At 38.7% G+C, this 16,695-nt stretch overlaps 1 protein-coding gene across 5 annotated transcripts in view; it reads right to left on the bottom strand.

Annotated features, from left to right (window-relative positions):
- The window catches only part of MCM9 (minichromosome maintenance 9 homologous recombination repair factor), an 82,943-nt gene that overhangs the window by 64,376 nt on the left and 1,872 nt on the right, over positions 1-16,695 (bottom strand). For all 5 annotated transcript variants that reach the window (XM_027087648.1, XM_027087632.1, XM_027087624.1 and 2 more), the window contains 4 exons: positions 15,611-15,921; positions 6,214-6,530; positions 5,664-5,745; positions 1,773-1,973 (listed from right to left, as the gene is read on the bottom strand). In XM_027087648.1, coding sequence (XP_026943449.1) covers positions 1,773-1,973; positions 5,664-5,745; positions 6,214-6,530; positions 15,611-15,914 — 904 coding nt within the window. In that variant the 5' untranslated portion in view covers positions 15,915-15,921. The remainder of the gene's footprint in view (positions 1-1,772; positions 1,974-5,663; positions 5,746-6,213; positions 6,531-15,610; positions 15,922-16,695) is intronic.

The following is a 16,695-nucleotide window of genomic DNA, read 5'->3' as shown; positions in this document are numbered from 1 at the left end:
GAGTCACCCTGGAGTGGGTTGAGATGGCCCAGAAGACCCCAACCCCTATATTTGGGTTTCTAACCAGCCTCTATGCATCAGGGCCAGGGGATCCCTGAGATCAGTGTAGATCAGAAGAAAATCTTTAGCTCCTCGTCAATACTCACAACACCAGAGCTTAATGAAGCAGGCCAACCTCCCAGAGCTGAGCAGTGAAGTCATCTCTGGCTTTAGACCAGCAAAATGAAGACACGCTTTTGGATGCAGCTCCCCACCTCCACCCTCCTCCCCACATCCCCCAACACACACACATACACTTTGAAATGGTAAAATATAGTGGGCTGATAATTGGTACTTAGGAAATGAAGAAAGCAGAATCTGTTCATGCTAAAAAGAAAATAGTTGCCTCATTTTCTCCCTGTCTTCTCACAGAATATTATATTTATTTCTTCTTTTCATCCAGTAAATGAGATGTATAGCTATAGCCTTCTAATTAAAACAAAATAGACTAATCACCAGCACAGAGAACTTCTAACAGCCTAGTTGGAACACTGTGTGATGCCCTTCCTTCACTGTTACTAGGTGGATTGTAGCTGTGGCACTGGAATTAATAAGGAATGACTATGATCCAAGGAAGAGTTACAGATTTTTTGTGAGGATTTGAGCCTAAGAAACAATTTTAAGTAAAAAAAACTTATTTAAAAATACATATGATTCTTAAAAGGTTTGCTTAATAAAGCTACAACATAGAGACCTTTGCTTCTTTCTGTGTGGATCAAATAAAAGAATAATCTGTAACTACCATACTTGTGTTACACACATAAGCAAAAAAAAAAAAAAAAAAAAAATCATCCCACAAAATAAAAGCAAACTGCCTATATTTAGGCAAGTGAAAGCCTTTTCTTAAGTTAATTAATTAATTAATTTTTATTTCATTGAGCCACGTAGCACGTGGGATCTTAGTTCCCCGACCAGGGGTCGAACCCACGTCCCCTGCATTGGAAGCATGGAGTCTTAACCGCTGGACCACCAGGAAAGTCCCTGAAAGTCTTTTTTTGTGAAATAATATCTGTCCAGTTCAGCATGTGATTTAAGAATAAAGTAATCACTATGTATTAGATTTGAGGTGAGGTTTATCAGAAATAGTCTTTTACTGGCTTCCATTTATTTTTCTCAGAAGATACCTCCAAGGAAGAATGAAAATAGACATTTGAAGATTTAATTGGTGTTTTATACATTTGGGATTTTTAAATAAAAAATACTCTACAAACCCAATGGCTATAATGTTTTAATCTGTGTAATGACATCTTAGTGTCAGTCAAAATTTTTTGCTGTGGTGACAAAGCTTACTTTTTGCATCTCTTTCCTACTTCATATCTTTAAATCTTCAGCTAAAACCGTGTGAAGCTGTCTTAACTGTATCAGATACATCAGAAAAGAAATGGTTTTAATAGGATGAAGTTTCATAATAGGATGAGTTTTGCCTGTTTAAGGCAGAACTATGTATTTAATTGGTAAAGAAGGTAGAAAGCTCTGAAACTATTTTGGCAATATAAGAGATGTTAAAATAATAGTTGAAATGGAAAATCTCTTGGAATTTCCAGTAAGATCTCTAAATAGAAAAGATTATACCAGAAAAGGGCTGTAAAGGGAGACTACAGCTAGAGGTACTGACTAATGCTACTCCCTTTGAACACAGTCACTGATACATAGCATGTAAATCATAAACATTATATTTAACTAATGAATAAAATGCCGTTAATAATTATCAGCTCTATACCCTTAACACAAACCTGCAAAAGGATCGCTCTTATAGTATTCCCAAAAATCTTCAAATTCTTTTCGGACCTCCTCATCCATGTTGATCCCTGCAGACTGCTCATTATTTACTTGGACGTAATTGGCTTTCAGGACTATCTCCACTTCACAGCGCACATCTTGCCGAAAGGGCTTCCACCGTTGCATTACAACCCCATAAATAGTGAGGTCATCACCTGGGACAAAGCACCGAGTGAGTCCAGCAGTAGCATCCTGCCTGCTTGGGCACAAACTCGACAAAGGACCAGAACCAAGAAATAAACCACTACCCCACCATGGTTTAGAGTAGTACACATTCTTCCAGAAACCATTTGGGGCAAAAGAACACCACAGAGTCCCGATTTTTTTTTTTAAACAGGCACTTGTATTTGCACGGCTAGAAGCTAAAGCCAGCATTTTAATTTTTCTTAATCTGCCACATGATAATCACACCAAATTCTAAACTTTCCCTAGGAAAATAGTTTACTGGATGATTTATTCATCATGATTATATTGGGTGAAATGTTCATCCTCTCAGAATCTCTAACCATATAGTTCTCACTTAAAGAAGAGGTGGGAATTGCAGCCAAAAGGTTAAAGTGCAGTCTGCTCTCAGTATCTGCAGGGGATTGGTTCCAGAACCCACCTCAGATGCCAAAATCCACGGATGCTCAAGTCCACAGTCAGCCCTCTGAATTTGAGGTTCCGCATCTGCAGATTCAAGCAACCATGGATCGTGTAGTACTGTAGTATTTACTATTGAAAAAAATCCGTGTATAAGCGGACCCACAAAGTTCAAACCCATGCTGTTCAAGGGTCAACTGCATAATCAGTTTGGTGTCAGGAAAGGAGACAATCTCGTGATAATGGATACTATACTAGTTTTAGTTTCTTGTATATTTCATTTTTACTTAACTGCATTTGTTAACATTCACTCGCTGCCTTTTTTTTTTTAATGAACAAAAGAATGAGTGCACTAAGAAATGAATGAATACTTGTTCTACTTCAAAGCTCCTTTCCATAAGCTATGAAAGCAGAAGATACAACTCTGCTTGTTCTTTCTTGGCTGGTTCCTTCCCATCTAAGGAAACTCTCCCATTCCTAATTGATGGGTAGAATATTAAACTTTTACAGATTTTCCTAAGAGGCCTTGGGTAACTTACAGGCACAATGACAACTGTTTTTATTATTACATACAATTCAATTAACGAGTATAGGTGAGTGCTTGGCATTCGATATTTTGGTACTGGAGAAAAGGGGGCAAAAAAGGAAAGATAATCCTAGTCCCCCAGATTTCAATCTTGTTGAACATAGGATGTTGGACATACCTTAAATCCAATCCTAGTATTTACACTCTGAACTAACAGGCAAGTCTTCATTTCCAAGCCTATGTCAAATATATGATATCTGCTGATACAAAATGCCTTTCACTCTCTAAATGTCAATGTATAATGTGTAATCTGCAGGGCTTTTGATTTCCTGAAGAAAAGTGTTCTGTGAATGCTAAATGCATGGAACTGGTGGTAGCAATTCACCGAATAGAAGGCATATTTCTAGCCAAAGGCAACTTCACCGTAAATGGTGATGAACACATTAAATCTTCACACATTTTCAAGATACTTCCTCAACCACTGCTGGATGGTTTTCAAATCCAATCAGGAATAGTGATCATTTACTATATTGTCTGCCCCCAATTTTTTAGATGAAAATGGCCAGGGCAACTTTATATGAGCACTTCAAAGAATTCTCTACTACGGTCATTTTAATGGGTTATACATAGGTTGTTTCTACATTAAGTCAAATGAGAAATTTAACTTTCAGGTATTGCACCCACTAGTAATAACCTGACTTTACTAAACAGCAGTAATGTGGAAAATGTGAAGTGCTCAAGAATGGACAAGAGCACTGACTCATCAGATGTGGATTCAAATCCCAGCTCCACCACTCACTGGCTGTGTGGCAAGCTACCTAATAAACTGAGCTTATTTCTTGACCTACAAAATGGGAATAATTATACTTACATCACAGAACTATAGTGAGAATTGGGTCAGATAATATATATAAAGTACTTCATGCAATATCTAGAATACATGCTCAATAAATATTAGCTATTATTATAGTAAACCTACTTTACATTTGTAAAGCAACTAATACCATTAAACACCCTTTAATATATACATGTTTTCATTTATTCAGATATTTGAGAGACAGATTCATATGATCATCAGAACAATTGTGAGGTATACATGATAGTCCAAGGCAATAGATACTAATTTGAAACTTGCATGTTTTTCCATAGTAAATGTTACTGGAAAAAATGTTATTTTCAGAAAGCTAAAATTCTTACTTTTACAATCCAATCTCTTTGTCCCCTCTATCTTCTGCAGCATATTTACCACTGCAGCCACCCTGGTCAGACCCGTCTTTGATCTCCTGCAGCACTTAACAGTTATCAGTACACAACCTCCAACTTTATTACTCTGCAACGTCAGACTGGGGTTCCTAACTAGACTGTAAATTCCTGAAGGGCAAGGATTATGCCATTTATGTCTTCTGATTCTCACAGAGGTTTGTAGCAATCGATAAATGAAAGACAGCTGATAACAGACTGCTTCCATCCATTCTCTATTGTTAGTGACATGTGGAAGAAAAATAGCTTAAGATTTTTTTTTTTCTTTTTTGCGGTACACGGGCCTCTCACTGTTGTGGCCTCTCCCGTTGTGGAGCACAGGCTCCAGACACGCAGGCTCAGCGGCCATGGCTCACGGGCCCAGCCGCTCCACGGCATGTGGGATCTTCCCGGACTGGGGCATGAACCCGTGTCCCCTGCATCGGCAGGTGGACTCTTAACCACTGTGCCACCAGGGAAGCCCAGATTTTTTTTTTTTTAAGTGCAGAAAGAATCTAGTTTAGATGAACTGCATGAAAACATCTTAATCTCTATCAAAGGACATTTTCATGTTCTGGCTAAGCTCATACAAGCACTGCTTTGCTGATCCAGACATTACAGATTCTGGTTAAAACCTAGAGTCTTATATGAACAAGGTACTTTGACACAGCCTTGTCCACTTAGCAGGCAAACCATGATCGAAGCTGTTATTTACTTAGAATACTGTTTAGACAAGTATGAACTGTTAATATATTTGACATAAATTTCAAACTATGGGTTGATGATTCTTGGTGGAAGGGGAGAATATTTTGACAAGGAATTATTCTTGACTCTAGATACTGAACTCTGTTTCCATAGAGCCTTTGCCTCATCATTTTAATGAAACGGCAGCTCAGTAAAAATGAGGCATTTGAAGAAGCTTAGGGTTAAGAAAAGGAAATGATGGAATTTAGAGACATAAAGCATTTTCGACTTGTCCAGTAGGGGAGCACTGGGATATGAAATAAGAGGTCAGACATACCTGTTACTGCCCAGGGGACACATTGGTGCTAGTTTTTTTTTTTTAATAGAGATTAAGGGGTTCTTAGTGAGGGTGGGAAATACTTAAAGCAGGAAATGTTGAAGTTAGTTGAAAGGCAATCGTTGACAACAATCATTTGCATTTTCTGACCCACCTTCAATTTAAATTAAATGTTAAACAGCCAGTGGAAATTGCTAGGCAAACAGTAAAAGCAACAGTTTTTAAGCTGTTTGGAATAAGAGGAGGAAACACAAAGGATAAGCTCTCATGGGCAAATCAGGTGCTTCATCTGTAAAACAAGCAGCTAGACTAGATCGCTGAACTCCAGCCCAGCTCCTTTCCCGCTATTACCTACCTCCTCATGCCAGTCTCTGTTCTCAAGTTCCCCACACTCACTTGCCAGTGATCTTGGGAAAATAAAAAGTGGCTTTTCCTAGTCAATACTTTAGGACCTACTATATAAGCTAACATTCTCACCAGATTTGCAACTGTCTACTAAGTCATCTTCCAGGATAACCTTCATTGTTCGTGGGATACTTCCAACAGATAGCCTTTGAACCTAGCAGGGAAAAGAAAGCAGACACTGAGTATGCTCAGATACATACTAAGTATTCAGAAGCCTAGCAGTTCTTGCAGTTACTGTTTCTATTTCTCTGGTATTATCACACAATTTAATTACGATGGGGATTTGTGGAATTTTCTTGAAACTTGTGCCTACTATCAGTTTAAGAATTCACTAAAACTACAATAAAATAAAAACATCCATATGGAAAATATCTCAAAATATAATCTACCTTGTGGATGGGCAAAGTAAACACATGCTCCAACTACTAAACAGAGTAACATTTACTTAACTAGAAAAGAGAGGCAGTTCTTTCCTGCATCTAGTCATAAGACAAATCACTCGGTGCCTCTGATTATTTCTTAGTAATAGATTACAAATGTGTTCCCTAGTCCTGGCAATTTGCCCATAGATGAAAAACACTTCTTCTAATTTGTTATTTTTCACATTTATTTGATCACTTACCTGTTCCTGAATTTTGATTTCCTGATAATCTCTACACCTAGTTGGAGATGAAGACAAGTCTGAGAGGCAAGTGAATTTTGCAGAATCACAGCTCTCCAAGCTGGGACATGAGGATGGCCGACAGAAGGTGTAATACTGCTCAAAGTCGGCCCTGACCACAAATACATGCTTGCATTTGTTGCACATGTAATCCCGCTCAAACTCCAGGATCTTCACCAGACTCGTTCGAATCACTGTCCCAGTGACAGATAAAAAGTGTCCCACATCCTTGGTTCTAGGGATGTGCTCCCTCACCAGCTCAGGACAAACAGGCAATCCTGATGGAGAAACAAAACAAAAACACATCAATTTCTACTTGGGATGTGACTCCATGCAATACATTTTTCTCATATTTCCTGAGGGAGAAAGTATAATTTCAGGAAAAAGAAATCTTTGTGTTTTACTTAAGAAAAAAGGTCAACTCAAGAAAATATAAAAGAATTATTTCAAATAACAATTATCAATGGACTCTCTTTAAAAGTATGTATCTAGATGATATATTGATAATAACCTGGATTAAAAAAAGAATTGATTCTCTTAAGAGGGCTATCTCAGTAGGATGTAAACGCAGTATATAATTTTAACCTCATTCAATGAAGAATATAATGCCACACATAAAATCAAAGCTGAGTGATAAAGAGATGGTAGTGGAATGAACAAAGGCTAGTGCTTTTTCTAGTTAGGTTCAGGATTTATTAATACATAAATCGGATAGTGTTTTCAAGTCTTGAATTACCTAGAGGTTTACCTACAGCACCACTTCATCCTTTAAAAACCTTGTGTTTTTCACCATTAATAAACAGGCAACTTAAAAGGTGCAAAATGCCAAAGAAAATTCTTATGTGGAAATGCCCTCTTTCTCGTATTTGGCTACAAGGCACCACTGGAGTAGAGAGATGCTGTCTGTGATGGTCAAAGGCTGCCTCCTAACAAGTTTATCAAGGGAGCATTTGTTACACTGGTTCATGTCCCGTGGTCTATGGTCTTGTCCTTGAACTTAGCTCTGAAACCTGGTAAGTATGAACACTGAAGACAGATCTATTGGATTTGCCAAGCTCATAAGAAATAACCATAATAGGCATGATTACACTTTAAGTTTCTATGGTCAGAACATTTTCTCCCTGTTTATAGATCTATTCTGAAAGCCAAATCATTATCATCACTGTCATCATCACTGTCATCAGAAGGCAGTTTGGGATGCAAGGAATTTAAGGAAAAAAAAAAAGCAGCAGACTGATTAGATGAACTGAATGCTTAAGGCGCCAGCCTACATTAATCTGGTGATACAGCTTAGACATCTATAGACAGACCTGAATTTTCTCTGCTGCTGGCTGAGACTCTCTCTCCATATATCCTATACTGTATAAACAGGGCGGGCACTGCAACATTTGCCACTATGACTCTTTTTTTCTATGCTTCCAAGGCTGACTTGCCTGCTTTCTAATGGAAATACTCTTTATTTATATGAACTTGGATTGTATCACACTTTGCCAGTAAGGGAGCCATACTTCTGCTTACGATGATTTTGTGTATCTCTGCTCTGTTCTGTGTCAACTTTACAGTTTAACTATCAGAAAACAAACTTATTTTCCTATTTCCAAATTCCTAGGGAACGCTTCATTAAAACACCCTGGGGCTCACCAGTGCTACATCATACATGCAGGAATAGACAGAGAGGTTGGGGCAGGAATAAAGCAGGTTTTAGCCATTAAAATACCCACTGTATTCATTTCTCAGTGCTCAAATCAGGCGTCTGTTAATTCAGCTGCATGTAGCTAAATGTTGAGAACACACCAATATTTCTAGTTACAACCAAGTAAAAGCCAAACTAACAACCAAAAGCTTTTCATTAAGAACAGGTCTAGGGCTTCCCTGGTGGCGCAGTGGTTGAGAGTCTGCCTGCCGATGCAGGGGACATAGGTTCGTGCCCCGGTCCAGGAGGATCCTGCATGCTGCAGAGCGGCTGGGCCCGTGAGCCATGACTGCTGAGCCTGCGCGTCTGGAGCCTGTGCTCTGCAACGGGAGAGGCCACAGCAGTGAGAGGCCCACGTACCGCAAAAAAAAAAAAAAAGAACAGGTCTAGTCCTCATATCCTCACTGCTTATGTTTCAGGGGTACAATGTCCTCTTTTAGTTCCCATCCTAGAATGTTAAGAAACAAAAATCCACCAAGTGGAGGTGTCTCTTCTTACTTGGCCTTAATTCGATGTACATTATGGCAACACATCTTCACAACGCTTGCAGATTCTCAATTACCTTTTTCTTGCTCCCCACATGAATGCTTTTTAAAAATTAGGATATAATTTAGGTACCATAAAATTGCCTTTTTAAAGTATATAATTCAGTGGTTATTAGTACATTCACAAGGTTATACAATCATCACCACTATCTAATTCCAGAATATTTTCACTGCTTCAAAAAGAAACCCTGGGGGCTTCCCTGGTGGCGCAGTGGTTGAGAGTCCGCCTGCCGATGCAGGGGACACGTGTTCGTGCCCCGGTCTGGGAAGATCCCACCTGCCGCGGAGCGGCTGGGCCCATGAGCCATGGCTGCTGAGCCTGTGCGTCCGGAGCCTGTGCTCCGCAACCGGCGAGGCCACAGCAGTGAGAGGCCCGTGTACCGCAAAGAAAAAAAAAAAAAAAAAGAAACCCTGTTTGCAGTAGCAGACAGTCTCTATACCCCCTCTCCTGCGCCTCTGGCAACCACTAAGCTACTTTATGTCTCTACGGATTTATCTATTCTGGACATTTCATGTAAATGGAATCATAAGATATGTACCCTTTTGTGTCTGGCTTCTTTCACTTAGCATACATTTTCAAGATTCACCCATACTGTAACATGTGTCAGTTCTTCATTCCTTTTTATGGCTGAATATTCCACTGTATGGATATACCACATTTTGTTTATACATTCATCGGCTGATGGACATTTGGGTTGTTTACATTTTTCTCCTATTATGAATAATGTTATTACAAACATTTATGTGCAAGTTTTTGTTTGAATACCTGTTTTCAATTATCTTGGGCATACACCTAGGAGTAGGATTGCTGGGTTGAATATACTTTTTATAATAATTTTACTTTTTAAGTTTTCAAAGAATCACTAAGCGTTCTCTATTGTAAGTATGTAAAAGGATACTCAAGTGGGAAACAGGATTATTAACCCAATTTGCTTCTTAAAGTATAAACAAAATCTATCAAAATTACTTCTGAGAAAGATGAGCAAAGTGAGGAATAGGAAAAAAAAAGTGATGGGTTAGAGAACTTAACAACAATTATATTTTTGAAAACACTTAGATGTTTGAAACATCCATTCTCTCTTTCTTGGCTCCTAAATAACACTTTTCACCCATTTCTACTCCTCTCATTCCTAGCTCTGCTTCAGATGCAAATTGATTGTTCAGTTTAAATTCTACTGTCAATATATTAAAACTTAAGAAAAACTAAGATCACAAGAAGTGGGTTACGGAGAGTGCTATGTTACTCCGATGCCATGCACAGAGCAGAATGCACAGTGAAACCACAGACTGCCCAGTGTAATTCAGCAGACTCTGGATGTTCAATATGATGAAGTCATACATATAACGAATGAGGTCTTAACATAATCATTTAGTTAGATGCTTGCTATTTTTGTCCTAAAAACAAACTTCAGTTTAAAAATGAAGCTATGTATAATTTTATTGTAGTTTTTTCCTAAAAAGCTACTATTAAATTGATTCTGTGTCTTACTCTGAAGAGCATCTTCAAGTGGAAGAGTGAAACACCATATTCCCTGGTGCTTCTATAGTAATCCAGGCAAGAAATAACAAAGGCCTAACTTTTAATCTCCTCCACTTAAACCCTTCCATGCTGCTCCCAGATCTAAGAATAAGGAACCAAATGTGGGATTGGACCACAGGACGTTTTGTGACGGGTTTCTTGTCACACCAAGCCCTCTGGGCACTCAAATGCTCTCATACAGTGTCCCCTTTGCCTGACACTCTCCTCCCTACTCTGTCCCTCAAAAATATCCACACTAAGAAGCAACATAAGGGTTCAGAATACATACTGTGGAGCCCGAATGAGTGAGTTGAGTCACAGCTCTATCACGCACTAGCTGTGTGACCTTGGCCAAATTATAACCTCTCAGATTTCCCACCTGTAATATGGCAATAACAACAAAACCTACCTCATAGGATCACAAGAAGATTAAAAGAATTCATATAAAGTTTCTTGGAAAAGTAACTTGCACATAGCAAGCACCATTTAAACAGTTCTTATATGTAATCTTATCATTTTCCCCCTTAAAAGATTGGCTTAAACATAATTTTCTTAATGAAATCTTTCTTTAACCCATTTCAGGTTAAATTCCCTCTTTTATGTGCCTTAACACAATGTTCTTCTCCTTCATACCACTTACCACAATTTAAATAAAAAGGATACATAATTATTATGTTTCCACTCTAGAATATAAACTCCATGGGGGCAGGGCAGAGGTAAATTTTATTCACTACTATATTATCATCACTTTATAAATAGTAAGCATTAAAAAAGAAAAAACTCGAAAGAAAGATAGATGAAAGGAAGGCAAGGAAGAGGGGAGGAATAGATATTAAAGATACTACATGAGCTTTGAAACCAATTAGAGATAAGGTATAAGGAAGAGGGTGAAATTTAGAGTGACTCCTAGTTCTCTGGTTCCATTAACCAAGTCAGGGAATTTTGGAAGGCACATGGTAGTCAATCAGTAAATATCTATTGAAAGAATAAATAAGGAAATACGATTTTCAGATGGAGAGGGGCACAGAGAGGGGAGGGAAATCATGACTACCCTTTTTGATACACTGAGTTTGCAAGAAGATATCTCTAGTTTGAAACATCTGACGGACAAGAGGATATCTGAATACAGAGCTTAAGAGACAGATTCTGGCAATCAAGCAATCAATCAATCAAGTTGACGCTTGTTGCTCTATAAGTGGCAGCTGAAGCCTAGGTTCAGAATGAAGGCCACCCCATCAGGAAGAGAACGCAGGATTCAGGAGCAGATGGCCACATCTGCACCCTGAGGACCTCACACCTACAGGACCAGTAAAGGAAGAGGCTCCCAGAGCAGGGAGAAAAGCCACAGCTAGAGAGGGAGGAAAGGGCAAGACAGTGCTGTCAGTGGAGCCAAGGCTGGAGTTTCATAAGGGGGGAGGAGGCAACAGTATCAAATCCAGCAGGGAAATAAAGGAAGAGAAATCCCGACACTCGTCCCTCAGTCTGGCCATGAGGCAGCCACTGGGAAGGTGGGGGAGGGTGCGTTCAGTGTGGTGGAGGTGAAAGGGTGAATGGGAGAAGGTTATGCTAAAGAAGGCATGAACTCAGTCAAAACACTGTTATGAAAGGAGAGTAGATGGAGGGTAGAGGGGACACAGAGTTGAAAGAGGGGCCTCTCTCCTGAAAGGGAGACAGAAAGGATTCCTGGTCATCCTGGCCACCGCCCACCACACCCCCATAGGCTCCATGCTTCCCCCCGGGGTGCTGGTATGAGTGGTGACTGACTTCTAGCACCTGGCTTACCCATCTCCCTAAGATGGTAACTTACCAGGATGCATGTCTCATCTAAATCCAGATTCTTGAGTAGAGGCCATGGCTGGGCTTTAGGAAAGCCCTGAACCTCTTGAAATTCAGGCAGACATTTAAATATATATACACCTGCATTTTCTGAAGAGGATCTGTAACTTTCTCAACATAATAACCCTGAAGAACCTCTTATTTAAATCCTCAGTCCCATAGTTCTATTGACTATCAATACCTCTAAGAATAGAAAAAGGGGCTTACATTGTGGGAACAGTCGCTAAACCTCCCTCCCCTCCTTTCATTTAATAGTAATGCCCTAACGTCTCCTATTGCCTACTCAGCTCCTGTTTAGATCACATCCTACACGACCTGCCCCAAATGCTAAGACAACATGATAGGGACATTCATAATCACTTACTGCCTGAACCAGTCATTTAGGACCTTAGTCACGTATTGCTTTGCGCCTGCTCCTTAACCGTTTTGTATCTGGAGGGTAGCGTCACTTCTTGAGATCCTTTCCATGCTCCTCTGTGCCCAGCCCAGTGCTTTATTAAGTACTTTTAGATAAGGAGAAAATTAGAGAATAAGAGAAGGGGAAATGGGCTTTCCCTCTCTCTCTAGCCTTCCCTTTATCACATCTGGCCTCCGATCTCCTAGTCCAGACAAAGTGCATGAATTTTTCTGTGCATTTCGTGGTACCTCTGTAGCTTTCCTTAGGCATGCTACTTTGTCTGGAGAACTCTCCCCAGTTCACTCAGCCAGGAAGAGTACACTCATGTTTACCCTTTTGCAAGAAAACTTCCCTAAGTCCAGGCTAGCACCCTCACACAGACACAAATGGAACAGCTAAGCAAAATGGTCAAATGAATGCATCATTGCATAAAAGATGCTTCTTATATCTGGAGGAAACTTCTGCCAGGAAGAGTGCAAAAGAAGATACTCCTTAGGTCCAGAGACACCTTCCTTTCTTTGCACATGATAACTTAGGCCTGTGCATGCTGGGTCATGACAAGTCTATGCAATACTGATTTTATTTCAATCAGCATAAGGAGATGTGCTGGAGAGATATTACACACTCAGGAAGAAGGCAGGTGAGAGGTGGAGGGCGTCAGGCTCAGCCACAAGTGTCCCTCATATGCTCACCAACCTTCTCTGTGTCCCTCCTGAAGTGTGGCCAGCAAGAGTGAATTCCCTGCCACCCACCTCCAACAAGGGGCCTGTGTCTAAACCCAATTACAGCACCTCTAAAGAAAAAACTATGTAAACATTTACAACCAATTTTTCTAAGATTAGCTTTTCATTATCTTCTATACTTTTATAATATGGGGCAATATGCCATCCTTAATGTTCTTATCTTACTGAATGGAATCATGTATATGGTACCTGTTAGGATAAACATTTTTTTTTTTTTTTAGAATCAAGCAAATTAGTCTAAAACATGATATCATTACCATTAAGTGGTTTATTTTGTATAATAAAGTAACTATATTAAGAAAAGGGTAGCAGAGGTGAGTACATTTTTGGATCTTCGGAGTCTTTACTTTCATATCACAAGTTTTAAAGTAAATTTATAATATAAAGACAGAGATAAAAGTAACATAATGTTAAGCAAAACTGACCACGAAAATCAAAACCTTAGAACTAAAAAAGGGTAAGGGACAGTGTTTTGATAGAAATGTCAATTCATTTTAATCTTTCTGTCTTACTATATGCTACTAAGTGTGTTCTTCAACTATCCCAGTGAAGCAGGGTACATCAGGCACTAAGCCACCATTAGTGCTAAACAACAAAAACCTTTGTCATTCTCTGACTCATTCACGGATCAAAATAAGTAAATAAATTTTTATTTAAAACAGAGACATGTCCACATCTGTGTTACAGATATGTCCAGATCAATTACTTCAGGTCCATGGTTTCCAGCGTGCAGTCCCTAGAAATCGGCATCAGCCTCAGAGCTTTGAGAAGGGCAAATTCTTGGACCCCAGGCCAGACCTCTTCAGTGAGAAACTCTGGGGGTGGGGCCCAGCAATCGGCGCTTTAATAAGCCCTACAGGTGATTCTGATGCCCATTAATGTTTGAGAAACACTACTTTAAATAACACGTGAAGGCTATTTTTTTCTTCCTCATTTATTCAATACTTTGATGCTAACTGCGTATTTGAATACCTTTCATCAAAACCACTGGGAATAGCAAGTAAACTTTCGACCAATAAAAATCCCAGAAGACAAAGAGCAATGCAATGTTCCTAAGGAGACTGAACCACATAGGCATCCTGGGTTTTACTAATTCACTTGTCTGGAGTCCAAGATGGAGGCGCAATATACCTAAAACCAGACTTTTCCCATCCCTGGTTCACTGCCTGGGACACCTGCATCCCTCCCTAATCTCACCATCTAGTCTTGAATCTTTGGGTGAAACCCCTAGGACAATTCACTCCCTGCCCAGTGAGCTAATATATCTCACACGTATCTTGAGTGATGCATGCATCACATAAGTAAAAGCTGCCAGTAAGCTCCTTTACAATTATGTTTAATATGTACATATGCATGTACCTGTGGGCATACATACACGATATGGAAATATTTGAATATATAGCTGTCTCCCCTACAGCCTTGAACTCCTTTAGATGAGGGACTATACCATATTCGTTTTGGTTTCCCAAGTGTCTAGCAAATGCCTACACGGGATATGCTTGTAGAATGAATGTTACTATGGTAGTAACATAATTTGCAACTCACTTTCTCAGAGAATAATGAAGAACTAGGCTAAATTCACCTGAAACCAATAGAGTCACTCAGGCAGACAGAACTTTAGTATTTAAACTGACCATGGAAAAGTTTCTAAATGTAAGGACAGCCTAAAACCATTTGCTAAATACCATTTCAATAACATTAACTAAAGCCTCTTTTAATAATCCTTCTGCAACATTATCAGAAGAGGACATTTCTTCTTGATCCTAGCAAGAGATTACCTAGTGTCTGATGCATGAATATTAATAATCTTCATAATTTTATTCCAGTAAGTGCAATCGCAGATACTATTTTTTCACTCAGATACTAATTTTTCACTTAAATCAAATGTCTGGAAGTTTTTTGAATCTTAATTTATCTCCAAGAAATTCTATAGTGACTCCTAACCTTTTTTGGAATCACAGTAATCATTTTTGTTGATTATAAATCCCCACCTTTCTAAAATGTACTATAAAGTAAATATTTATTTTTAAACAAAATGGTACATGTGTTCTCCAACTTAATCAAAGAGTGCAGGAATTCAAAGACACAGCTTTGACACCACAAGTTGCTGATTGCTCCACTGTGATTTCTTTAAAGTTAAGAGGCTTTATCTGTCGTTCATTCAAAAAAAGTTATTGAGTGCCTAATAGGTGGCCAGCACAATGTTAAACTTGATATATAAAAATAATGAATTTCCTAAAATAGTTTTGAAGATCACTAGGTAGCATCTACCACTTTGCTAATTCTTTGAATTATCAATTCTTTCATTGTCAGGAGTCATAAAAGCTCAGAAAGCTGAACTAGTTTTGTACACACATACATATATGTATATATGCACACAAATATACTGCCTCCACACATTCTCCCTCCTCTCAGTTGGCATGGCTAGTACCCCAGCCTCCCAAATGTCCAGAGAAAACAGTATAAAATCATGATTCTTTTCCAAAAGTGACCATCAACTACATAATGGATATATTTTAAAGTATAAATGTCAATTAATTCTTAGTGCTTAAATTCAATATATGTTGGGATTTCTCAAAATCTTTCTAAACAATAACATGGCAGTAAAATCCTTAAGTGATTCACCTGATATCCTGGCGTGAAGATTCTGCTTCATGGAGACACCTTCAAGCTGAGAAAGGGACTGGAGAATTGTCAAGGCTGATCTTTGAAGTGCACTATCAAAAATAGTTAGCACTTCATTAGGGAACACGTTGAAATATTCCCCGATTTCCATGTTGGTCTCAAAAAGGGTCATGGCATTAACCACAACTGGGTAATGAGCATCTTCATCTCTTTCCTTCAAGATGAGAAGAATATCGTTCTTATGGTATTCCGAAACATAAGACTCAAACACTTGACCAACCAGTGTAACTTGATCGCTATTCATCTTGGATCTAGGTAACAAAAGAAAGACAAAGGACTGTATTATACCTTTGATTTTCTAGACTTATACACTAGTTTACAAAAAGATTGGTTATAAATCATTCTGACTTTGGGCCACACTCTAATCTCAAAATACTATCTGAATTCAAATCTTAATTAGATCTGACAGAGTCACAGTCACTTATCAAATTTATTTTTTTCAGTGAGTGAAGTTAATTTTAAGTCAAAGAATTATGTTGGTACTGATAACCGAAATCCAAAATGGTCCAATGCCTTGCCCATATCTTTTCCCCAAACTTCCTCCTCTTAACCCTATAATACGTCATGTAAAAGTCCTTTGCCTTTTCTTTAATCAGATTCCATATATGCGTTTGCTCTCAAGTATAAAATCTTAAATGCCAGTCTTTTGGTTTAAGTTACTCCTAGTAGAGTTCTTTGCAAGCATCCTGGTTCTACATTTTAGTCACATAAAAAACGTATCTTTCTCTCTGTCTCCCCACAACCTAGTTACATACACGCACGCACGCGCACATTCATTTGTATTCTGCTACTTAAACAGAACACACACTACTATTCAGATTGGTCAGCAATTCTGACTTAAATAGTTAACAAATTGGCTTTAGAAATTTACATTTGGAGGTGAACTTGTTCCTATTTTCTTTTTCTAACCTAGGAAAACTATTAGCTTCAGCAAAAACAGCTGTCAAGAGTCTAAAAAAACTAGATCATTAAACTGAGGAAAGGAAATTGGTCTCTAATAAATCACTATGATTGAAAGTAAATAC

Source organism: Aethalodelphis obliquidens, unplaced genomic scaffold (genome assembly GCF_003676395.1).
Source record: "Aethalodelphis obliquidens isolate GAN/ISIS:26980383/991018 unplaced genomic scaffold, ASM367639v1 scaffold3, whole genome shotgun sequence".
Lineage (NCBI taxonomy): Eukaryota > Metazoa > Chordata > Mammalia > Artiodactyla > Delphinidae > Aethalodelphis > Aethalodelphis obliquidens.
Note: the sequence above shows the minus strand (reverse complement) of the source record. Positions and strands in the feature narration are given on the sequence as shown.